At 40.4% G+C, this 25,921-nt stretch overlaps 1 protein-coding gene across 6 annotated transcripts in view; it reads left to right on the plus strand.

The window, feature by feature from the left end:
- Positions 1-4,584: 4,584 nt before the first annotated feature.
- AHCYL1 (adenosylhomocysteinase like 1) overlaps positions 4,585-25,921 on the plus strand; it is a 39,229-nt gene continuing 17,892 nt past the window's right edge. For 2 of the 6 annotated variants that reach the window (XM_074262950.1, XM_074262951.1), the window contains exon 1: positions 4,585-4,930. In XM_074262950.1, coding sequence (XP_074119051.1) covers positions 4,793-4,930 — 138 coding nt within the window. In that variant the 5' untranslated portion in view covers positions 4,585-4,792. Of the gene's footprint in view, positions 4,931-13,891; positions 14,097-20,194; positions 20,332-24,595; positions 24,733-25,921 lie in introns of those variants that run through there. The other 4 variants (XM_074262948.1, XM_074262949.1, XM_074262954.1 and 1 more) reach the window with 3 other exon arrangements.

Here is a 25,921-nt window from a genome sequence, read left to right on the forward strand (position 1 = left end):
ATCTAGCTAGGGTCTGAATCTGGATTTGAACTCAAGTTAATTGTCTAACTTCATTTTAAAGTTAAAGAAACTGAAGCCCAAGAGAGATTAAAGCACTTGTCCAATGTCAAATAGGTGACAAAATGGCATTGTCAAGATTTGAACAGAGGACCTCTGACTACAATTTCACCATTCTTCCCACCGCATGTTAAGGTAGAATAGCTCCCAAGATTAAACCCAGTCTCTGTAAATTCAAAGTTGGAGATTACATGTGCAAAGTTAATCAAAGAAAGTGTCATGGTAAACCTGAAGAAGGAGGAATTTTTCACTTTGGTTGGTAATGAGTAAAAGCATATCAGATGAGTTAACTCTAGAAGGTTGGGAGAAACTTTAATAGGTAGAGATAATGACAAAAATTTATCATCACGTAATATCCATATAATAAATTAATAAAATATAACAAAATGTAATAAAAATCCAATATAAGAAAATAAAAAAATTATCCATATAAAATATATTATCATATAATATCCAGATAATAAAGGAGAAAATAAAAAATTATTGACGTTAATTCTCCCAGCTCCACTCAATTGGCAAATATCTAAGCCTAAATATTAATCTAAGTTTCCAAATTCCAAGTAGGTAGGAGAGGGGAGGAGGTTGATTCACCACATGGGGAATAATGTGAGCGTGTTAATCAAAGATTAGGAAGCAAGACCAGACACAGTATAGTTTAGTTTGACTACGATATATATGTGAAAGCAAATAGTATGAAAAAAAAGTTGGAAAGGAAGTTGGAAACAGGATATGGAAAGCCTTGAATGCCAAGATATAGGATTAATTATGTAAACAACAAGGAGTCGGTGATAATTTTTGAGTAAAGGAGTCATAATAATTATGTAATTATAAATATGTCTAACTCCAACTTATGTACTCCTAAAAGGACCAGGCAGCTAGCTCACTGACTCAATCAGTTAAAAGTATAAACTAGATGTGAACAAGTCTTTAATTGATTTAAGGGAAATAAGATGTTTTGATATTGGATAAAGATAGGAAATAGCTTTTGATTGTCCAAAATCATTTGACTCATCTCTGAACTCATCTTTATGTATAAAACATCAAAAAACTTAGAATCAACCATTCCAACAGCAGGCTAATCTACTAGTAAAGGAACTCCATCCAAGTTTCTGAAAGAGATTCATTTTGGGGCAAGAGTTTCTCTTTCCTTCCTCCAAATCCAAGTTGAAGTTGAAGTCATCGGGAGCTTCTATTAGAGATCTCTTCAGTGGCCATAATTAGTGGCTTAATTCAATAGAGAGCTAAAAGCATTGGGAAGTAATCAGGCAGCAACTTTGAGATGGACATATCTTGTGATTTTTAAAACTTTCTCCAGTCTGGAGATGTCTTAGAGTGACAGCTAATGTTTTCTTTTTTCCTAGCACCTAAGCAGAAGCTGGGGACAAAGTGTCAGCAGCAACAGAAAAGTGACCTAAGGAGAGAAATGGCTTTTAGAGCAGACTGGCTCAAACCAAAAGCAACACCTCTTTTTCTTTTTGAGGAGCCAGCCCAGCACACAGATTTGTGTATTATTTATGCTATGCCCTGAAGTGAATTACAGGAGTATTACGCAAAAGAGAAATAGAATTTCTATTAAACAGGAGTTGTGAGGTATCTTTTTGCCACATGCATCCCCTTCTTCTCTGAGTTGGAACCCACTCTCTCCAAGAGATTTGTATATACAAGGAGATAGGCAGGGGTTCTCAAACTGCGGCCCACTGAGGACATTTATGCAGCCCGCCGGGTTATGGAAAATAGGCTGAGGGGAAGAGACAGTTTTTATTTTTACTATAGTCCAGCCCTCCTACAGTCTGAGAGACAGGGAACTGGCCCCCTATTTAACAAGTTTGAGGACCACTGAGATAGAGTATTCCACTCTCACCCCCCACCCCAGTTTAGCTGGAATTTTGTCCCACTGTTCTATTTATGTCATATAAGTAAATACTTTTGCTAAACAGTTTAGAATACTTTCTTACGATTCCAATAGACTTGTGATGGAGAGAGTCTTCTGCATCCAGTGAGGACTGTGGGCTTGTTTTTTCTCTCTGTCATTTTCTCCACTTTGATCTGAATTTTCTTGTCCCGCATGATAAATGTGGAAATAAATTTAGAGAATTGCACATGTTTTAACCTATATTTGCTGTCTGGGGTGAGGAGAGGAATAGGGAGGGAGAAAAATTTGGAACACAAGATTGTGCAAGGGTGGATGTTGAAAACTATCTTTTCATTTGTTTTGAAAAATTAAAAAGCTAGGTTTTGTTGTTTTTAAAGAGAAAGCTGGCTAATAATCAAATCAATGGGGAGCACAGTGATAGGGGCTCAGGATTATAGTACTAGAAACTTGATTTTTATGTTTATCTCTTAGATCCTTGAGGGGAATAGTAGTCAATTACCCTCCAAAATCTAGCTCAAGGGTCCCCAAACTTTTTAAATCGGGGCCAGTTCACTGTCCCTCAGACTGTGGGAGGACCGGACTGTAGTACAAACAAAAGCTCACACTCTGTCTCTCCCCTCAGCCCATTTGTCATAACCCAGCGGGCCGCATAAACGTCCTCAGTGGGCCCTTCTGGCCCTCCGTAGTTTGAGAACCCCTGTTCCTTCAAGCATATAAAGCTGGATCATAGCTGTAGAAGGAGCCCTGTCACTCTCCCCCTCCCATTATAGATGTTAAGTGACTTAATCCTCTATTACTGTAGACCAGCATCTCTGAAACTTACAGTTTTGGAACTTGCTTTGAACATTGAAAGGTTAAACAATTTGCCCAAAGTCCCAGTGGAAAGGTAGAACTGGGACCCTAGGCTTCCCAGCTCTGAAGAATGTTTTCTTCTTAAGCCGCACTGCCTCTGTCTTCGGATAATTAGAAGCAGAAAAAAGATTTGAACCCGAGTCCTCGGCCCCCATAAGCAATGTTCTTTTCAATCATCACCTTATATGAAAAAAACTTATTCAACCCAAAACATTTTCAAGTCCCGTTAAACCAGAAGTTCTCAAAGTGTGGTCTGGGACAGTCCCTCAGACTTCCAAGTCAGAATTCTTTCCTTTCTTTCCCCCCAAAAAAGTGTTTTATTTTTTTTTCTAATTAACATATTAGGACAGTTTTCAACATTCACATTTTGAGTTCTAGATTTTTCTCCCTTCCCCTCCGTAACACGGCAGAGCGGTTTGGTAATAATGCTTAACGACGGTGCATTCATGGAAAACATGTCTACTTTACTCATGTCAACATGAATTTCCTAATGATGCTAAAATGTTTTAATTTTAAATACAGTAAGTGTCGCTATAATCCATAGAAAGTTCTTTGGGCGAATTTTAATAGTGGGGAGAGGTCTTGAGTTCAGGAAGTTGGAGAACCCGGGACTGACGGGACGAGGCAGGTTTTCCCGCGTACAAGCTCCCCCCATTCCGCGCAGAGTGCGCCCAGTGGGGCGCTCGCTGGGCTCTTCTTTAGGTGTATAAGAACGATGCTCTTGCGCTTCCGCTTGACAGGTAGGCTTATGAAGAGCGGAGGTGACGCTGGGGCCGCTCGAGGACTAGGGAAATACTAGTTGATTTCACCAAGCATGGCTGTGTGCGCTCGGCACCACAGAGCAGCGCAGAGTGGGGGAAGCGGACTGCGCCTCGTGCTGGGGTGGGGTGCCCGGCGTGAGGCTGCACCAAGCCTCCCTCCTCCCCTCCCCCCGCCCTCTGGTCTTCCAGACCTTTCCCAGCGGGCTGCAGGAAAAGTTCATCTCCCTTCGAGTTGTAAACAGGCTCGGGCGGGAGGAGATGGCGACCGCGGAGGACGGGCTTCAGAGAGCGGCAGTCGCTGCCCATCAGAGCCCCGGAGACAAAGGCGGCCGCCGGCTGGGGCTGAAGGGATGGTCTCCCCCCAGCTTCCGGCGCCTTCTCCTCCGCACTAGGATCTCATATTTTACTTTCCACACTTTCTATTTAATTAGGTGCTTAAGCGCAGTCTCCCCGAAGCCTGTAAGCTGCTTGAGGGCAGGGATGCTTTGGTTTTTAATCTCCAGCGCCCGACTAGAAGTCTAGCATGCTAAAGGCGCTCAATAATTGCTGCTTGATTGATGGACTGACTTCCCGAAACTGGCATGCCTAGGGCGGAGGGAGGGACTGGCAGGCTGGCAGTTCTTTTGAGACTGGAGGAAATCTCAGGCTCCCAGCACCACGCTCAGCTCGCCCTCGCCTGGGGGACTCGTGGACACGTGCACGGTAACTCCTCCCGCCCTGTGCAGGGCGCTGCTGCAAGGGCTCAGCGCGCCACCTGGTGCTCCTCAGTGATCAGTTCACCCTTCTCCTCTGAGTGCACCAACTGCCGCCGGGGGGAAGGGAAGAGAAGCGAGAGGAGGAGCCGGGGAGCGGTTTCCAGCGTCGGCGCGAGCGTGCTGGCGTCACGCGCTGCCCGGGAGCATTTCCCCTCCCTTCCCCTCGGCGCCGGCTCCCGAGGGCTGCCCGTTCTGGACGCGCCCCCGGCGGCCTCTGCCCTGACAGTGCGTACTTGCGTGCTTCGCGCGAGCGTGCGGCGGAGGCGGCGCGGGCCGAGCGGAGCGCGCCGCTTCTGTAGCTGGCCAGGCGCCGCGGAGCAAACGGGGCGCCGGCTCCGCCACCTCAGCGTCCGCTTCGCCGAGCCCCGGGCTCCGGTGTCCGCCCAGCCTCGCGGGAGCGGCAGCTCTGGGCGGCCCCGCGCACGGGCAAGCCCGAGGCCCGAGGGCCGGGGGCGGCGTGAGGAGCGAACGGGGACCGCGGGCGAGCGGCAGGCATGTCGGTGCCGGATGCGATGCCGCTGCCCGTGGCCGGGGTCGGAGTCGGGGTCGGCGAGGAGCTGAAGCAGGCCAAGGAGAAGGAGGACGCCGAGAAGTACTCGTTCATGGCCACCGTCACCAAGGCGCCCAAGAAGGTGCGGGGGCGGGCGGGCCCGGGGGGAGCGCGCCGGAGGCGGGCCGGGCCCGGAGCCGGGGGAGCTCGGGGTGACGCAGCCAGGGCCCCCGGCGCTGACGTGTGCGGGCCGCTCGCCGCACCACCGGCCCGGGCCTCGCTCTCTCGCAGCCCATTGTCCCTTCGCTGGCTTTGTCCCTTCCTCCCCGTCGCTCTCCGTGGAACCTCGATACCCCGCGGCAATCCGCTCCTAGACCCCCAGGTCGGGTTCCACGTTCGTGGCCGACTTCCGTGGGCCGGGGGCTGCGGGATGGGGGTGGGGTGGACGGGGAGGGAGCCCGTCTGGGTTAGCCTCTTCCTCCACCGCGGCTGTATTGGCTTTGGAGGCTGCGGAGCTGACCTTCCTATTCAGGCGTAGGTAATCCCTGGCGGGGTGGCGCTTTGTGGGGGGAGGGCTGGACGGCGGACGTTGCTAAACCATCTGTCCGCGGCTCCTCGCGGTGCAGCCCGCAGCTAAGGCCGAAGACCGCTTGCACCCTACCGCGCTCTTTCGTGGAGGCGAAGGTAATGGGGAGAGGGGAGAGACTAGGTACCATCCCCCCGGCTGCTGCTGCGCTTACTCTGGTGGTCCCAGAAATGGACGTTTAGCGCTCGGTAACCACAGAGCCTGTCGCGGATGCAGGGTGAGACCCACTTTCTGTCTCCGAGAGCGAGCTTGGAGCAGGGAGTGGGAGAGGTGGGGGATCGGAGGGTGGGCGCGAGGGCAAGACTGGTCCTTTTTGCACTTACGGAGGCCGAACAAATTGAATGTTTGAGTTTGTTTTGCGTGTGGATTGAATCCAAAGGATTTTTGTTTTGACTCGGGTTAAATCCGTGGGTTTTAGGCTAACATTGAGGGTTAGGAGGACTGGGGGAGCTGATACAGGAGAGCTTGGCTTTGCACGCAACCGTGACCTCAAAGCGAAAGAAGATGCGCAGAAGAGAGGTGACATTCTGAGGTAATGGAGCCCAAGCCCTCAGCTCCCTTATAAAGACAAGAATGTTTCCAGGCTCTCCGCTTATCACCTTCCAGGCCTGCAGTGCTTGCATAAGCTCAGCGAAGCTGAGCTCGCAGCAGTGCTAGATAGCAGCTTCTGAGGTTTCTGCACCTGGTCCTGTTTAAGGAGGGAGCTTTCCCATTCTATGTTTTTGGAGGAATTTTATTTTACAATTCAGCAATCGAAGAAAGCCTCCATTGTGTATCTATATCTGTGCTCCAAAAAATCCTATCCCGGGAAAGCCTATGTTTTCTTTAAAAAGGATCGAGGGAGCTATTCTTTGTGATCTCTGGGAGCCAGTGTTCTATGAGGTTGTAACCCTTTGTATTCTGTATTATTCATATGAGTGACTGTCCTTTTACAAATAGAATCTTTATTTTTAGTTAAGCATTGAGATGAGTCAGTGATAAAGCTGTGGAAGTACCTTAGAATTATAAAACTAGAAGAGAATCATCTAGAACATCGAGTTCAACCCCCTCACTTGGCAGAGGAGGAAACTTAGGGAAAGTCATCCAGCTCCTTATTGGTGGGTCTGGGGTTAGAGCCCAGGTCTGCTGGACCTCAGCACAGTTCCATGCTGGCAGCCTTGTATCCGAGCCTGTCTTGGTCTCCCAACTTCTTAGAGCCTCCTTCTTCACCACTAGGGCCTTTGAATGGTTGTCACAGATATTGGGGGGTGGTGTCCTTTAACCTGGCAGGCACTCCAAGAATCTTTAATTTTCTGCAAGCTCACCCGGGCCACTTATACTTGTGATTTACTGGGAAAAAGTGTGCTTGAACGGGATGGCTGCTCATACACATAGCCAGCCTGGGGATCCAAGCTAAGCGTTCTGGATTTCAGAGACTCCTAATCCATTTGTAAAAGGCTACTCAGTTTCCACCAGGGATGTGGAAGGTTTTCATTTGCTTGTAAACATGTCCTTATGGTTCTCATTAAGTTTGCCCTTTCTGAATTTTATTGTTCAGCCTTTATGCAAATATTTAACATTGAGTGCTTTATGATGATTAATTATTCCTCCCCTAGTGATAACCGGGAGCATTTATTTTGTTAATGGAGCAGTCGAGGACTGGTTCAAGGTCACATACTAAGTCCAGTACTGGTGTTCAGAGCTTCATAGTTTTACATCAGCCTCTGAGTTACTTTTGTACCCCTGTCATGAATGAATAACTTGATTTCCTTGTCTCTGGAAAAACTAGAACAACACAAGCTGTAAAATAAAAATAATTACCAAATTCAATGGCCTCTTTTCAGTTCTTGACCTTTCTTTAGCTTCAGAAATACCACACTTTCCTAGTTCTAACACCTTATCTCAGTAGTTCCTTATCTTCTTATTAACTGGTACTCCCACAAGGTGGATGTTCCTCCAAGAATGTGCCCTTGATTCTGTTTTTATTCTATTTCTTGATCATATCATCAACTTTTGTGACTTCAAATGGAGGAAAAAAGGTACAAAATGATTAAGAATTTCAGCACAGAGACTCCCAAATATTTGTATGTACTGCTGGATTTTTTTCTATCCCCATCTCCTTTGATTTCCTCTCTGCATCTTTGCTGATTCATCATTTACTATGGGCTCCCCTCAAGACTTTGTCCTGGGAACTCCTCTCACTTTTACACTTTCTCCCTTGATAATCTCATCAATTGCCAAGGGTTTAATTTTCATCTCTTGAATAACTCTCAGTATATAGTATCTGTTCTTTCCTGAACTCCAAACCCATGACACCAATTGCTTGCTCAATACCCCTACCTGCCTGTGTCAGTAAATTCTCATATTCAATACTGCCCAATTGGGATTCATCATTTTTCCTGCTTCCCCTTCTCCCTTCCCCCTCTTTCCTTCATATCTCACAGATTTGGAGAGAGCACTTTTACAATCACCCAGATTCTTAGCTTCAGTGTGATTCTTGAGTCTTTCTCTTACCTCCCTATAATCAGTCACTTACCCTATGATTCTAGCTATAAAATATTTCTCAAACCATACATATTTCAAGTTTAGACTCGTCACCTCTCACCTGGAATGTTGTAATAAGTTCCCTAATGACTCCTGCTTCCTGTCTCTTACTTTTTTAGTTAATTCTACATTAATCTTTTTAAGGCATGGATGTAATCACATTTCACCTGTTTAAAAGCTTTCAGTCATTTCCTGCAATAAAATGAAAACTTAGATATTTAAGATGCTGGCTTCTATCCTATTTTTTGGTAGCCACGTCTCACATTATTTTTCCACATGCTTTTACTATGCTGGACTATGGTACCTGAAGTTAACAATTCCATATCCTGCCATCATGCATTTGCACGAGTTAGGTCTCTGCTTGTCAAGATTTATGTCTTTTTTTTTTTTTTTTTAAAGACTTATTTTAGCTGCCTACCTCCTGCAAGAAGCTTTTAATTCTCCACCTCTCTCAGTTAAAGCCCCCTTTCTCTTCAGATTACTTTCTGTGTACTTATCTGCATTTGTGTTTTATTGTTTTATTGTGTTATATTATAGTGAATTTTGAGAACAAGGTTCTTTTCACATTTGTCTTTATACTTATAGTCTAGCATGTTTTATGCACAGTTAATTTAATTAAAATTTCCAATAGGACATAATGGTATCCTACAGTTACCTCAAACCAACATGTGTAAAAACAAGCATATTCTCTTTGCAGATTTTATGACTTCTGTCCATGGTACCATCCTTCAATTATTTTCTCATTCAGGAGCATGATATAGTATAGAGGGTGCTAATGTCTTTCAGAGAGTTGTATTTGGGTTCTGCTTTCATCACCTTATTAGCTAGGTGATCATTTAGTCTGTATCTCCATTTCCTCTTCAGTAAAGTAGGGCTAACAATATTTGGTGGTACTTAATATCTATTATGTTAGAAGTCTTTCAGGTATTTCTCAGATCATCATTCACCAAATCTGCTTTTACCTTTTTTTCACATCTATCCTTCCCCCCACTTCTCTACTACTTTCATCTACTTTGACTATTATAGTAGCCTTAAAAGTCTCTCATCCATGCCACTGGTGGACCAGTCTTTCTGATACTACAGAATACTTTCCTAATGTTATTTCATATCATTTCTCTTCATGTCCTACTTGGCTCCAGCCAGTGGACTACTAGTTATTCTTCAAACACAGCACACTATTTTCTGTGTCCTCTGTTTCTATGAACCACCCTTTATGATTACCTTTTATCATTCTTTTCTATCAAGGCTCAGTTTTCCTGAACTTTGGGGCAATTCTCTCTTATTCTTTGCCTTATCACATTCTGGTTTATATTATAATTTATATATATGTATTTATGTCTTCTAGCAGAATGTGAATTCTTTGTGAGAAGAGACTATCGTTTAAAAAGTGATTATATCTCCAGCTTTTGCTTTATACTTTTAATGTTTTTATATTTTGTATGTTTTAAAACAGGAGTATAAAGTAGAAAATAGTATGCTGAACTTGGAAACAAAAATATCTATATTTAAATCTTGATACTTAAATGTGACTTTGGCAAGTCATTTCACCTTTGTAAGCCTCTTTCTTCATCTATGGAAAGGGGCTAGAGCTTGTAGAGCCCTATAACACAGGATCATTGTATGGTTCAAATCAAAGAATGTATGGGAAACTCTTGACAAACTTGTGCGTGCTATGTAAAGGCCAATTATTAAATATTAAAATATAAATCTGGATATGCCCCTCTATTCCAAAGGCAACACTTTCCCTTATCAATGATCCAGTCAACTCTTGTTTCTTATTCTAAGCTCTGTACAATCTTACATTACTTTGTCTGCTTTATCTCTTGTTACTCTCCTTTCCGAATATACTACAACCAACTGGATGGCTTTTTTGTCTCCTGAATAAGGCCTACACTTTTCTATATGCCTTTGCTCTGAATGTACTCCCTTTGCCTGTTGAATTCCTTTACAATCCAGTTCAAACACCAACTTCTCAGTGAAATCTTATCTGATCTCTATTAAGAGTGACCTTTCTTGGACCTCACATAGTACTTTGCTCTGTACCTTTATGATATAATTATCAAGTGACATTTGTGTATTACCTAATTCAGTGGTTTATCATCATATTCCTTCTATTAGATTGTAAGGTATATGAGGTCAGGGACTATTTTTTAATCTAAATTTGTATCTGTTCACAGGAAGTATTGAATGTTGAATTGAACCCCAAAACAGATGCTTCTAGCCATTTTTCACCAAAAGCTTTTCTATGGTTCTATACCTAGTAATGTTAGTCAAACCAGATAGTACTCAAGTCTTCTCTAGTCCTGAAGTCCCTTAGGAGATGGGAGTACTTCTGGGACTAACATAAATGTAAAGGTTGTGTTTTTTCCATAGCAGTCATGGAGCAAACCACAATCTTTCACAGGTACAGTAAAAAATGAAGAGATCTAAATTTCACATTCTTGCCCTGGCTTCTTAAATAGTTGTGAGTATGGTTGTCAGGGCAGAGGGAAAGGTTAGATAGACATAGTAGGTTGTCTATCTTTGAAATTTGGGTCTCTTAGAAACAATATTAGATGAGGATATTTCTGGACTCATTTAGGTTTCTTTGGTTCAGCAGTGACAGGCTGAGGCAGTTAACCTCAGAACTCAGACTAAAATATTCTTTTTTTTTTTTTTTAATGATAAATTTTTTTGATAGTATATATGCATGAGTAATTTTTTTTTATAACATTATCCCTTGTATTCGATTTTTCCAAATTATCCCCTCCCTCCCCTAGATGACAGGCAATCCCATACATTTTACATGTGTTACAATATAACCTAGATACAATATATGTGTGTAAATCCCATTTTCTTGTTGCACATTAAGTATTAGATTGCAAAGATGTAAGTAACCTGGATAGATAGACAGTAGTGCTAACAATTTACATTCACTTCCCAGTATTCCTTCTCTGGGTGTAGTTGTTTCTGTCCATCATTGATCAACTGGAAGTGAGTTGGATCTTCTTTATGTTGAAGATATCCAGTTCCATCAGAATACATCTTCATACAACATTGAAGTGTACAGCGATCTTCTGGTTCTATTCATTTCACTCAGCATCAGTTGATGTAAGTCTCTCCAAGCCTCTCTGTATTCGTCCTGCTGGTCATTTCTTACAGAGCAATAATATTCCATAACCTTCATATACCATAATTTACCCAACCATTCTCCAATGGATGGACATCCATTCATCTTCCAGTTTCTAGCCACTACGAAAAGAGCTGCCACAAACATTTTGGCACATACAGATCCCTTTCCCCTTCTCAGTATTTCTTTGGGATATAAGACCAATAGCAGCAATGCTGGATCAAAGAGTATGCACAGTTTGATAACTTTTTGGGCATAGACTAAAATATTCTTTAAAAAGTGAGGAGGGTATAATTAGCTTGGAATATGTGCCTCATTGTCTTTTCTGTACTCATAATTTCTAAACATTTGTGAGAACAAATCTGATTAATACTTTTGTGTTGTAAATCTGATGTGTTTTGGAGAGACAAAAGTGATTCCCTGAATAGACTTATTTACCTATATGGCATGTTATCTTAGTTTATCAATAGAGTCAATTATATCTTCAGAAAATGACCAGATTTGAACCTGCTAAGTGACATATGTGTGTTAGACTGGTGGGTATAATCCAGAATGTCATTAAGGTTTAATTTGCTATTTTTCCTTAATGAATTCTACTGGCTAGAGCTTTCACAGAGTACATCTCAGATCGGTATATCTATGTATAAAGCCCCTGTAGTTCTTAGGTGTCTTCTATCCAGAAATGATGTGATAGGAGTGTCGCTGAACCTTCTTTTTAGAGTCTAATTATCTCTATTTTTAATTTTTTATCTGTGACAAGGCTTAGTAATTGGTTGTTCTGTACAACTCTTGAAGACCCTTCTTTCCAATAATAGGTTAATTCAGTAAATTAAAGAAAATCTCTCTCCTTTTTTCCCCCCCTTTATTTTTTGCAGAGGTAATTGGAGTTGTGACTTGCCTAATGTCACACAACTAGGAAGTGTTAAGTGTCTGAAACCAGATTTGAACTCAGGTCCTCCTGACTTAAGGGCTGGTGCTGTAATCATTGTGCAAACCTAGCTGCTTCAAAAATCTAATTTTTTTTTTTTTTTTTTTCTCAGCCAGGACCCTTGACTGTGTGGTATTCAAAATCCATTTAAAACTCTCCTTCCCTTTCCATTATTCTTATATTCCCTCTCTACTCCTCCATTGTTTAGTCACTCTAGTGATTCCTATCTGCAGGGTCTTCTCTACTGGTCCTGATCTCTATCTTGCCACTGACCAAATAGCTCTAGAGGTACAAAGTCTGGTGACTTTATACAAACTGTCCTTCACTTAAATCCAGTTCATTTGGACGAAATAGCATCACCTCTCTAATGTCATTTTCTTCAAGAATGACAGACCAGCAACACCACCTATTTAAAAAATAAGACACTCCAATCTTCAATTTAAGGCATTTCTCGTATGTCCTCCATGCCTAGTATGCTGTCCATCATCTCTGCTTCCTAGCTTCCTTCAAGTCTAAGTTAAAATTCTACCTTTAAGATATCTTTCCTGATTCTTTTAGTGTTTTCCCTTTCATAGTTATTATTTATCTTATATATAGCTTGTTAGTATGTTTGTTTGCCTGTTTTCCCCCATTAGATTGTGAGCTTCTTGAGGGCAAGGATTGTATTTTGCCTCTTTTTGTATTTCTAGTGCTTAGCATAGTACCTGATATATCATAGGTGTTTAATAAATGAATAGCAAGCAGCTGACTCTCTGGTAAGCTACACACTCCCACATTGATGACAGTCCTTCTAAGAGGAACTTGCATTTTATAAGGAAAGCAGCTGGGATGTGGTATGGTGAGGAGATCTAAATTTGGAAGAGACCTCAAAGGCCATCTATCTCACCCTCATTTAAGTAAAAGGCTAATTATCAGGGCCATGATCCCTCACGTCCTGGACTCTAGAGACTCTGCAGCACCAAATGGAACTCCCTAAGAGACATGAGTTCTAGTTGAGATCCTGTTATCAACTTTGTTACAGAGTCTGGGCAGATCCTTTAACCTCTACAGATCTCAGTTATCTAGTTTGTAAAATGAGGATTTTGGACTGGGTGATTTCTAAGTTGCCATCCAGATGTAACTTCTCCACAGCTACACACAACTAAGTTATTAACTTAATTGTTGAATAACCTAATTCCAAGTATAGGTACTAGTTCTGTGTCTTTGTGTGTCCCCTTGAGGATCTCAGACCTATGCTTAGCCATGGGCTTATTGACTTAGATAAAAACATTTTAAATGGACAGTTTACACAAAGACAGGAGAGATGTCCGAATACAATTCTTCCTTTGCAACAATAACAACAACAAAATTCGGTTCTGCACATATATATTTGTACCTAGGATGTACTATAAGATATTTAATATGTATGGGAATGCCTGCCATCTAGGGGAGGGGGTAGAGGGAAGGATGGGGAAAATTCGGAACAGAAGGGAGTACAAGGGATAATGTTGTTAAAAAAAAAAAAAATTACCTATGCATATGTATTGTCAAAAAAAGTTATAATTATAAAATTAAAAAAAGAAAAAGGAAGGAAAAAAAAAAGACCGGAGGGATGGCTTAATACTGGATGACAGCGTTAGGATCCAAAACCATCTTGACAGGCTTGAGTATTGAGCATAATCTAATAAGGTGAAACTCAATAGGGCTAAATGTAAAAGTCTTACATTTGGGTTTAAAAAAGTCTATTTCACAAGTATAGGCAGGGGGAAGCATGGCTAGATATTTCAACAAGTTGAGTACAAATTAGTTGTGTAATGTGGCAGCCATAAAGCTAATGTCATCTATTGACTGCTTTAGGAGAAGCCTTTGATTCCAGAATAAGAGAGATAGTTTCATTGGACTCTGGTCAAAACACATCTACAGTTTAACTGTTAACTTTTGGTTGCCATGGTGATGCCTCTTTTATTGATTGGCATGTGACGACCAGCCCAGGAAGTACAAAGAAACTCATCACCAAGTTGGCCACAGGTTGATGAATTGATCTGATTCAGGCAACTCTGGAAAACCATCTGCCATTGGAGCATTTGTGATGTGTTGATTGAAGAGAGAATTCAAACCTAAAATCATGGACCTCAGAATTTGTGAAGGATTAAGCATTGACTGCCTCCCCATCACTATTAGTAGTAGGCACTTCTTTGATCACTTCCTAATCACCACTTTCCACTTTGTCCATCTCCATTGTCATTTTGCTACATGGTCCTCCTTCTTTGTTCCTCTTTGATAGTCCTTTCCTGCCCATCCTTATTTTTCTCTATTTCTGTCTACTTAAACATTTCTGAAATATATAAATCAGAATTATTTGTATTCCTGACAGCAAACTTGATGGTGCCGAGGAGAGTATGAAGCATAGAACTTAAGACATCTGTGGGTGGAAAAGGGTCATGTAATTCCCTTGAACAATAAAAATAGGGAGTAGTTCAGGCAGGCATAACATAGATTGCCAGTATCAAGACTTGGTTGCAGCTAGGACTTTTTATTGGACTAATGAACCATGAGTATTTGGGATGTGAATTCATCTTTTATGTCATCCTTATAATATGTATTCTCTCCCTCCCCCTTTCTTCTAGTTACCCTGTTTTCCTCCTCAAAGAACAGTTTAAAGAACTCTACTTTTAAAATATTTCTTGCTTTAGGAATTTGTCTTTCACAGTTTCATTGTTTATGCTTCTATTTTCAAATGCACCTGTTTGTTATGCCCTGTAGCATTTTGATTACTTTGTACTTCTCTCCTTATTCCTTATCTTTAAGGCATTCTTGATAGTATCTTATTTTCAACTGTACCTGTGATTTCCTGGTTTTAGAACTCTTGGTAAGGAAATGTCCTTAATCAATGCAGATAGATGAGCACCTTCTCTGCAACTGTTGGAGAAGTACCCAAAACTGAGAGGTCAGATGACCTGCATAGGATCAGTTCAAGGTGGAACTTGAATCCAGGTCATCCTGCCTCCAAAGCCATACTGCCTTTCTTTTCATATCAGGAAACTGTTACCTTAGTTGCAGTTTATTAATTGGAATAACCTGAGGCATAGAACTGATATAAATAATAAACATTTATTGCCTAATAGTATACAAAATGAAAAAACAAAAACAAACATAGTTGTAGAGGAGAATTTGAGGAAATAAGCCGAAGAATATTAAAATGACTTACCAGCCTATTCAGAGGGAGTCCTTGCCCCCCTCCCTTTCACATCATGAAGGCCCGCCAGACAAATGCCTTGTTTCCCTGCCAGAATGACTCTGTCACTTGACCTGGAGGAGCGCTTTGTGCCATTCCAGTCCTGGCTAGTTTATTTCTTTTTAGAGCTGTAGTGTGAGCTCGGTTGTGCAAAGGAAATGAAGCTTACACAGAAGGAGGTTTGGACTGCTCACTGTTCCACACTGTTCCCTCGTAGACTTACATGAGACAGGGCTTCGTACAACCTGAAAAGCTGACCAGCTAGAGAAAATCCTGTTATCTCTATATTTTTTGTTTCTTTCTTTGAATCCACAAAAGATTGGCATCAGTTGAAATCTTGCTGAGCCTGTATATTCATATATCTATATGTATGTGGCTATATGAGTACCTTCTTAATCCGCATCTAAAACTCACTTGTTTTTGATTCTCTAAAAAGACTCCAATTGCAGATCTTAGAATCATTGTTCCTGGGTGTGAGAATGAATTTTCATTCTGTGTTTTGTCTTTCAGGCCTCCAATGGACACTAGTGAAATTCTCCATGTATTTGCTGTACCTTTGGGATTGTTCTCAATTTCCCAGGGCCCTCATTAGAAATGTCTTTAGGGTTCAGCTCAGGAACTAAAGGTGTGCTGGTGCTAATATTTCAGCAGGACTTTATTTGAAGTTGCTTTTTATTGCTTCCTTAGCATTGCTCCTTTTTATGAGATCTTTGGGTCACCTTGGGGTTTAGATTATAAATGGCAGATTCACTGTACTAAAAGAAAATGAGCAGATAAAATATTTTTGCTTTTTCATCTCAGAAGTAGTGGGGGAAAGTAGATCTGTGAGAATAGTAGTAAATAATGTTCTGGAATCAATGGAGCAGCTTTACCTCTTAGAGAGTATTTTGGTCAATGAACATAGAAATGGTTACTTTTGCATAACTGGCCAGAATTGCTTAGATGAACAAGCTTGTATAGCAACTATCACATTTGTAGACGAATCCTGATCATGATAGTTAAACTATTGTATGCTTTGGATGTCTTTGATAAACATTAATTTTTTAAAAGATCAGCAATGTTTTGGTTGATGGACCAATCCGTATTTTAGAGAAGAGCTAAAAGTGTCAAGGATTTGATACTGAAAAAATTCTTTTGGCGGGGGTGGGGTGGGGGGGTTGTTTTATTTTGTCAGTTTTTTATTTTGTTTTGTCTTTTATATGTGATACAAGTAGCACTTGGAGGGAGTGAATGGATCTCTTAAGTCTTTCTGCTTTGGAAGAAGAGCTCAGTACTTTCCTTCACAGATGGCAGATATGTCCAATTGTTCTGGTAGCTAATTGAGTCCCTTCTCTGTATCCAGGTAGCATTCAAGTTGGAGAATACTGTTCAATGTCTAGTGTCTGGGAACCAGATCTTTGAGCAGGCAGAACACGAAAGTTCCAAATTCACATCTCATGGAGGACAGTCCAGCTGTCCTGTGGTGCTGGACTGGATGAATTGTGAATGTTAATTACATTGATCAATACAGTGGCCTTGGTAACAGGCTTGTGGCTGCTGTAGAATCTGTTTATTCCAGGTTACAATAGAAAAGAGACTACTAAACTGGTGGGGAACATGATGTTCTGATTATAACAAAACTGTATTATAATGCCGGGGGAAAAGCAAACTGGAAGTGACTGACCCTATGGGCATCCCTATGCCAGATTTTCCTGAGGAGAAACATGAATATTCTAGGTGGTTTACTTGTCTGCCAATTGTAAATACATTGGGCATAAGTCTTGGTTAAGCAGTGAAAGTGAGACAGGAGTGCTAAACCCAAAGACTAGATAAAGAACATCCATTTGGGAAACATTTCTTAGTTATGTTATTTGGATCTGGAAGTTTCTGAAAAGGATATGTCTTAGCCCTGCCAGTCAGCCAAAGGAGCCCCTCCAGCCTGTCAAGTAGGGGTTCAAAATTCTGCACATTCTCTTCTGGCTCCACAGGGAGAGGATTAGCTGAGTACAGGGCACGTTTGGAATGAGTTCACCTTGCCAATTCTTACTGAATTTGGATTGAGTTATTATGAATATAAATATAGTCTAGGATTTCTCTTAGACATCCTCCCAGTAATGTTCTTTTAAATCTTTTTTGGGGTAGGTGCGTTCTGTTTCTGGCAGGTAGAATTAGATTCTCTGGTATCCTTGCTCCTTCCTCCTCTCCCCAATTTATTCACTAAAGTAAAGGTTTTAGATTAGGCCAAAGTTACTAACATGAAATCCTTTTCCAGAAGCTGGGTAAAATCTTGGCCAAAGGTTACAGTACAGGTACTATATTGGTGGGCTTTGAAGCCTTTGGAGTCTGAAAAGGAGAAGAATGAATGACTTTGACAACCTCACTCCACCCAACTGTTTTCCCCTCTAGTTTTCCATGCAATAAGACATGCTCTAAAGTGGCATCCTTGTGATGTGGAGAGCACTCCAGAATTAAGTGAGAACCTTGCTCAATCTGGAAGAGACTCACTGAAGATGAGTCTAGGATGGGTGATAATTCACTCAAGCCAGAGATGAATCATCTAATCCTTTTCACCGTGTGTATAAAGGGCCAGTGTATATTGAGGGTACGAAGAAGGAAGTTTCTTCTTAGTTTGGAGAATGAACAAGGACTCTAGCAGTATTTCTTTTGCCCTTGAACATATATAATGTTCATGGTATGAAGTATTTCTTGAGACTGTCATTTTTTCTCCCTCAGTACCTGCCCCCACACTTACTAGAAACAGTTTGAAAAGCTGGTTAATCTGAGAAACTTTGCCTTATTAGTATAAATATTTGTATGCCATGGAAGGGCTGGTGGATATCTTGAAAGAGTGGGCTTATTCCCGTGTGTGATATACCATAGAAACAGTATAGATTAAATTCATTTTGGAGCTTGTGAGTGAGGATTCTATAGAAAGACCAAATCAAATTTGGAGGTTGAAGACTCTTAAGTCTTCTCAGTATTATATCCACTCCTCCTCATCACCTTCTTCAGTTCAATCTTAATTTAGATTTATAAATCTCATAAAGATGACCTATTTCAGTCATCTTCTGGTTTCTGGATTTTAAGGACCAAGTGGAATTTTCCATGCTCACAGATAGCTACATGCTTACTATGTGTCAAGGCCAAAAGTCTTTTTTTGGGGGGGAAACTTAGGCCTACAGAGGGCATTTGGGTACAATTGTTTCTATTCCCTTCCCAGAAAACCACAAGGTTGAAGGCGGGGAGGGAGTAGGGAGAGCAGAGGACCTGGGGATAACCTTCTACTTTCTTATTTTACAGATGAAGAAACTGAGATCCAGAGAGGTTTAGTGATTCATCTAGTGCCCAGAGGTAGTAAATGGCAGACATGGATTTAAACTCAGGATCTCTAACTTTGGAACTAATGTTCTCTCTTCCATATCATGGGGATGCTACTTTAAACTTTTTAGTTTCATAGAATAAAAAGGTCTCTCATATCTACAATTTATGTTTTGAAGTGATGTTGCTTAATTTGGAGCAGATAACTTCATTGTTTTCTTTTAAAACATCATTTTAACAGATTTCTCTAGTAAGAAATGCTGATCTTTATTAGATGACTCCAGAGGATCTCAGACTTCTGGTGGTAACAATAGCTAACTTGTAGCATTTGTATATAGAATTGCAAAGGGCTTGATATAGTGTCATCTGATTTTCACAACCTTTCCATGAAATTATGCACAATTATATACTTATTTTTATAGGTGAGGAAGCTGGCCAAGAGAAAGGATAGTGTACCCCCACCCCCCCCCAAAAAAAAGGACTGGATTTGGATTCAGGAAAAATGGAAAGTTGAAAACTGTCTCCCTTGCTTAATAGATTGTAGGCAGGTAGCCGGAGTAGCAGTTGACCTCTACATAGAATGAAATAGTATACATTCTTTTCTATTTTTTCATTCTTTTGATTTTGTTTTATTATTAATGACATGAGGATATTGATTTCCCTTTGCCCTATAGTATTCAAGAAATTATTTTCTGTCTTTACTTTGCTGTCTTGGCTTTGCCCCTTCAAGGAATTATTTTTTTACGTTTCTGATTCTCTAATTCTAAACTACTACTCTGGAGATGTGTGGGGAATGATGTTCCAAGTCTCAGGTCCTTCTTACTCTTATATTCTAAATTTTGACCTAGGGTCCAATCTTGGGCACTCTTCTCTATCCTGTAGTCATGTCTAGGGCCCTCAGCCACATTATGCTGTGTGTTTATTCTTGCTCCTTCTATTCATTCTCTCTGGTGGCTGCAAACACCAGCTATTCTCTCTGCCCTGATACTAAAACCAGGGACTCTGCTCTCCTGCAAGTGCCCACAGCTAGCAGGATTTCCACCTCTCTGCTACTGCAGGTGTGGGCTAGCTCCTTTTCCTCCAGAGCCACAATCCAGAACCATACTTAGCACAGCTGGGCTTGGTGTCCTTCATGTGTAAAGTCCTTCAATTTTTTGCTTCTTAGCCATTCTACCCTTTTACTCTGGCCAAACCTCTGCCTCTGGAAGTCTAGTCTTTCCTGGATTCTTCAAATGGTGTCTTAGGAGGACATATGCATTACCCCTCATTCCTGTTTATTTTTGTTATTCTCTCTGAGGTGATGTCTTTTTTTTTGTGGAGAAAATTTGGAGAGCCAAAAGTTTTCTAACCTATTTCACCATCTTTCCAGAATGCTCTCCTACATATGGCTTTAAGATTTGCAAAGCAGTTCATGGAGATACTCTTTGAAAATGTACAAAAACTTTATTAAATTGGTACTGTCTTAGCGAGGTAAATTGACAGCTGGCTTAGGGTGTAGGTGTCTCTTGATGGCACTATTAGTACTATTAAAGTCATTCTATTCTAGGGCCAACTTGCATGGGTGAACCATTTCTGAAAAAACATCATGTAACTTAGCATTATAACAAGACATTAAATCTAGGCTAACTGGGGAGACAAGGACTGGCTTTTCAACAGGCTTTGATGACCTTACTTTATTTAATATTTTGAAAATAACATTTTCATTACCAAACATTTGCTTTTTCCCCATTTCCCCTTCTTTCCTCACAGGGTTAGGGAGTGGAGGTAGAGGAGTGGAATCCCTTATAAGATATAAGCTTGATCAAACTGGACAAATTCTCAGATTGACTATGTCCAGAAATTGATGTCCTATTCTGAATAGTAGTTCATCACTTCTTTGTTAGGAGGTGAGTAGCATTCTTTGTCATTGTTCCCTAGAATCAATGATTGATCATTGTGTTGATCAAATTATTTCAACAAAAAATAAGAATCATAAGATCTTAGCTCTAGAGTTAGTAGAGGGTCTTCAAAGACCACCTAGTCCAAGCCTTACTTTTTACTGGGCAGGAAACCAAGGTGACTTGCCTAAGATTACTCAAATAACCTTATCAGAAGAAAACTTGAGGTCCTTTCAAATCCTGAGCTCTGGCATTTACAGTTTTCCCCAGGGAAATATAAGCTCTTTGAAGGCATGGACTTTTTTATTTTTGTCTTTGTGGCCCCAAAGCCTAGGACAGACCTGGAATATTTAATAAATGTTTAATAAATGTGTCATTGACGGTGGCAGCTACTGTTCTCAAACTTACCTTAAAGGCTTTGATAGTTAATCTACTTGGGTTGCAAGTCTGTTATAAAATAAATCAGAGAACTATAAATCTGAACACTTTTCACAGTATGTGAAAAGTTTGTGTTTTTATATGTATGCAATATAATTTGAAACTAGCAAATCCAAGGGCAGATAAGTTCATTCTCCCTATGTAATTTTTAAATTATTTGACCTTTCCTCAACTTCAGTGCATTCAATATTTACATTAAATCAGAATTTAAATTGGAAAATTAATTACTTGAGAATTTTTATTGTTTGTCTTGTCTTCCAATAGATTTTAAGCTCACTGAAGTGGCAGTCTTGCTGTATACTTTTTAATTTCCTCTTAGACACTAATTAGACCTATTGATTTCAGACTGAAAACTTTCTCTAGAGATGAACAAGTGAAACTTCAACCAAGTTAATAGTAACTTGTACTTCTGGAATGAAAAATAAATTGTTACATATTATCATTAAAGTGGAATTGACAAACATGTACAATTATCCATTTGTTTTATATGTTCCATCTTCTCTAGAATTTCCCTAAGTAACCAAAAAAAAAAAAAATTAATTACCAACTATATGCTATTGCTTCCTAAAGAAGTTGGAGTAGAAATATTTTTAGTCTTGTTCTGTATAGAAAGTATTCTCCTACCTGTTTGTTTACATTTGCAAACAGCAACATTTTACTACCTTAGTTACTATTTAACATTTAGATTCTTAAAATCAAATTTATTTTCTTTAATGTATTCTGATATTGTTTCCTTCCTATTCTTTTTAACCCCATGCTTTTTAAGGAGTTATGAATAATGATTAAAGGCATATTTTTTTGTTCTCATCACTTGTGTGAATATGCCCATTAAAGTAGGTTTGGTTTGTGGAAGAGCGACTTTTTATATCATCTCAGTGTTGGTGACAAGTTGCAAATTTGGGTAACGATTTTATTGCCAGTGTCTAGAAGTAGACAATGAAAATTAGATGACCCTGTGGACAGCTTGTCTGATACCTCTCCCCCTCCCCTCCCCGCCCCAAAAAAGTTAGTAAACATTTTAAATGTTTGCTTTATGCCTGGAATGTATTAAGCCTTAGGGAAACAAAGGCAAAGAAACCCCACACTAAATCAAAATAGTTTACACCTTTAAAGAGCTCCCATCTAATGAGAGAGACATTTAAATAGCTTAGGTGCATATAAAATAAATACTAAGTAGATGGACAGCAATCTGAAAGGAGAAGCTGTTAGCTAGAAGGCTGGGAAAAAAAGCATCCTCTGAAAGGTATATTTTGAGCTAGAAACCAGAGAAACTAAGTGGCTGATGTGAGGAAGGTGAGCATTTTCAAGTATGCAGTCAGTCAGTGCAGATAAAGAAATGGAAGATTGATTTTCACGGCCAAGGATCTGCAAGTAGCTGCATTATAGAGTTAGTAGAAGGAGAGCCTTGGGACAAGATAGATGGCTGACAATGGCCAGGCAAGAGGTGAACACCATCAGAGCTATGACTGTGAGTAGAGAGAAGGGAACATATGTAAAAGATGTTTTACAGATACAAACAAGATTGTATGGGGTGAGGGAAAGAGGGGAGAGGATGACACCAGGGTTGTGAGCATGGATATTTGGGAGGATGGTGATGCCCTTAAAAATTACCTGGAAGAAAAGAGAATTTAGAGTGAAAGAGAATTTGTTTTGGAAATGGTGAGTTTGAAGTGCCATTGGGAAATTCAATTCCATGTGTCCAGGGAGCAATTGAAAATGCAGTCCTGTAGCTAGGGCTGAATATATGGGGTCTGGGAATCATTTGTTTAGAGATGGGAAGTAGAAAATCCATGGGAATGGATTCCAAAGGAAAGGAAGGAATAAACATTTATATAGCACCTGCTAGGTGCCAGCCCCCATGCTAAATGCTTTTCATGAATGTTATCTCATTGTTCCTTACAACAACTTTAAGACAGGTGCTATTACAATATATTGTACAATTGAGGAAACTGGTCAGAGGTTAAGCTATTTGCCTAGATCGTACCACTCAATAAGTGCCTGAAACCAGATTTCTTTCTCAGACCCAGTGGTTTTGTGCCACAAGCTACCTCTAGGAAAAGGGACCAGAGAGGACAGAACCCTAGGCTATACCCATGGTCTGTGGACATATTGGGACTAAAGAACCAGGAAAAGTGTAACATAAAAAGGCCTTTGAATAGAAAGGAAATCTAGGAAGGGATAGTGTTTATAGAAACTTAGAGAAGCAAGTATAGCAGAAAGAAAAGGTGATCAACATGAAAGGTGAAGAGAAATTGAGAAGAATCACATTGAAGAAAAGGCCATTAGATTTAGCAATTAGAGATCACTTTGAAAAGGGCAGTTTTCATTTGAACTTGAGGTTTGGAGGCCAAGCTCTTTGAGGGTTTAGAAAAGAGTGAGAAGAGAGAAAGTGAAAGAATGTGGAGAGTTTATTCAAGTGGGGAGAAGATATACAGGGTGATAGTGGGAAAGGTAGCATCAAGTGAAGGGGCTCTGTATGTGTGTGTGTATATGTGTTCATTCTAGTCTGTTAAGATGTTTTTAGATCCTATCACCCAATGTGTTAACAATCCCTCTCACTTTGGTGTCACTTGGAAATCTGACCAACAGGCCCTGTGTAATTTATTCATATCATGTGATATGGGTGAATTCTATGAAAGATTTATGTAAAGGTATAGACAGAAATGACAGAAGAAAGATAGTATGGTTATGATTTACACTGATTGCAGGAATCCTCTCACATGAAATCATAGCTCTCCCAGGTATTTTAGAGAAACACAAAATAATCTCATTTTCACTGTTTCCCAACCCATATCAGTACTCTTCATTATATCAAAAAATTACCTTGTTCCAATGTCCTGAATTTATTTCCCCATATCTGTTTGTAATTTAGAGAGTTGAGATAGGAATGATTTTGGTGGGGAGAGAAAAGAGAAGGTGGCTGTAGGTCTATTGAGTATATATACTAATGAGATCTATGTATAATTGGAAGTGGAAGGTGTAAGTGGACAGGAAGTTAAATGGTATAACTGGGATGTTCCCCAGGTCTACTCCAGAATTTTCATTGGGCTGTAGAGATCTGACTTTTCCACTAAGTCAGTTCCCTTCTTACTCAGTGTCCTTGTTTGCAAAATAGGGATATTACATTACTCATGTTGAAAGATTCTGATGAGGATAGGTCTCACTATATTAAGATGAGTAATAATTGTTACTTAATGGAATTGTTTAGGAGAAACTTTCCTATTGGAATGGACAAGTATTCTTTCTTGCCCTCTGTACTGTAGACAGTTTGTGGGCCTGGACTGACTGCATGATCATCCTTACCAGAACATTTAAGACAATTAAGTATAGGTATTTTTATTAAGGAAAGAGAAGATAGATGGAAAGATAAAAGCAAACAATGCTGCCCCTGTATCACAGGTTCACATGTTCTATGTTTCACCTTTTCTTCCTGTCAGCATTGACAAAAGAGGATCAGGTTGGGTCCCATTTTGAAGGGAATGTTCTTCCTGGCAATGTGTGGAATTGGACTCTAGCTGTGTGTATGTTGTATCCTATTACTGTTGAGAAATGGCCTGGGAGAGGAGTGGGGGTGGGGGGAGATATGCTCTGATTAGTCAGCCCCCTTCTCCCAGAATTCAAGCCCTATCTGGGGAGACTGAGAACTTAAGAAACTTGAGACAGGGAGAGGGCTGAGCTGGTACGTGGGCAGGGAGTGGCCAGAACCTGCTGAGACTCAGAAGACCAGTTTACGTGCTGGGAACAGAAAGAGGTGGTTGCAGAATAGTTGTGAATTTTTTTGACTGGCCTAAACATTTATTGAATTTTCTAAGGAGCTCTGCCAAAGACTACTTGGTGTGAGAGAAGAGGGAAACTTTGAGAAGACTCACTTTACAGTATTGTGGATCATACTGGGATTCATCTAAGTAGATTTCTACAGCTTACACTAAGATTTTTAGAATTATTTTGAGATGAGAGTTGAGTCACTCTCTGGTAAGTATGAAGAAAATTGATAGTAATCAATCTGCTTTCATTTGGACTGTTAGATCTCAGATCTCTTTGTCCTGTGAGAATGCAGGTGAGGGAGGGACCTGAACCGATTGTGGAGCTGGGTTGGGGAGAGAGATACAATGTCTGAGCGGGAAGGTGAGTCATTGAGCAGTGGCCACATTGAGGGGGAACATCAGACTTCTGGAGGTGAGTGCTTTTCTTCCAACTGCCCAGTGCATAGGGTAATTAATTATGTCTGTGTAGCAAGCACTTTCCTTGCAACCTTGAAATAAGTAATGTGATTAATAGCCATACTTATTTTATAGACGACATTGAAGCTCTGAGTTATACAGACCAAAATATCTGAGGTGGGATTTGAATCTTGATCTCCCCATCCCATTCTTTTCTGTTAGGTTATCCAATGCATAGGTACTGTCATAAGACTAAGTTTTCATCTCTTGAAACCTTTAGTTTTTTTGGATTTCCCACGATCCTTCAGCCTTGTCACTTAATGTTGAGTTACTTCCAGAATTAATGCTGCTTTAACCAGGCCTTTGGCATTTTCTCTCAACCCTATTCTCAAAACCCAATCCCTAAGCTAGAGACAGTTTGCCACTGTAATGGCCAATCTATTCCAAGGAATTTCTTTTGAAATAGTTAGACAAAACCTGATGTGTTTTTGGTTTTTTTTTTTTTTTTCCCCCATTATCTTTATCACAGGAATTAAAACTAGATTTAGCCTTGATGTTTTCTGGAAAGGGTTAGACTGACCTGAGCTTTGTTGACACATTAACTTGAGTAGGATTTTTGTGTTCTTATTTATTCATTTGTGAGTGAAGCTTTTTAGGAGCTGTTTTAAATGTTTTAAGTAAAAAGCAAGTCTATTCATGATTGACTGATTAGCTTTTTAAATATCAGAATACCCTTCCTTACTTTTTTACTTCTTTCTTCATCCCAGATATAGTCCCTTATAGTAGGTAGATATAAAAGAAACAGAAACAAAGTATTTAGTTAAAATACTCTGCTTGAGCAAATTTGAATATGGTTAAGCAACTGTCAGTTGTGGAACTAGATTGGTAACTCAGACTTTTGGTCTTCTTTCATTTTCATATTTAACTAGTAAACTTAGGGAGCTCCAGTCCCTTAAGGCTTTTCTTGAGATCAGGTTCCACTAGAAAGAGAACTTGTGACA

This window comes from Sminthopsis crassicaudata, chromosome 4 (genome assembly GCF_048593235.1).
Source record: "Sminthopsis crassicaudata isolate SCR6 chromosome 4, ASM4859323v1, whole genome shotgun sequence".
NCBI classification, from domain to species: domain Eukaryota; kingdom Metazoa; phylum Chordata; class Mammalia; order Dasyuromorphia; family Dasyuridae; genus Sminthopsis; species Sminthopsis crassicaudata.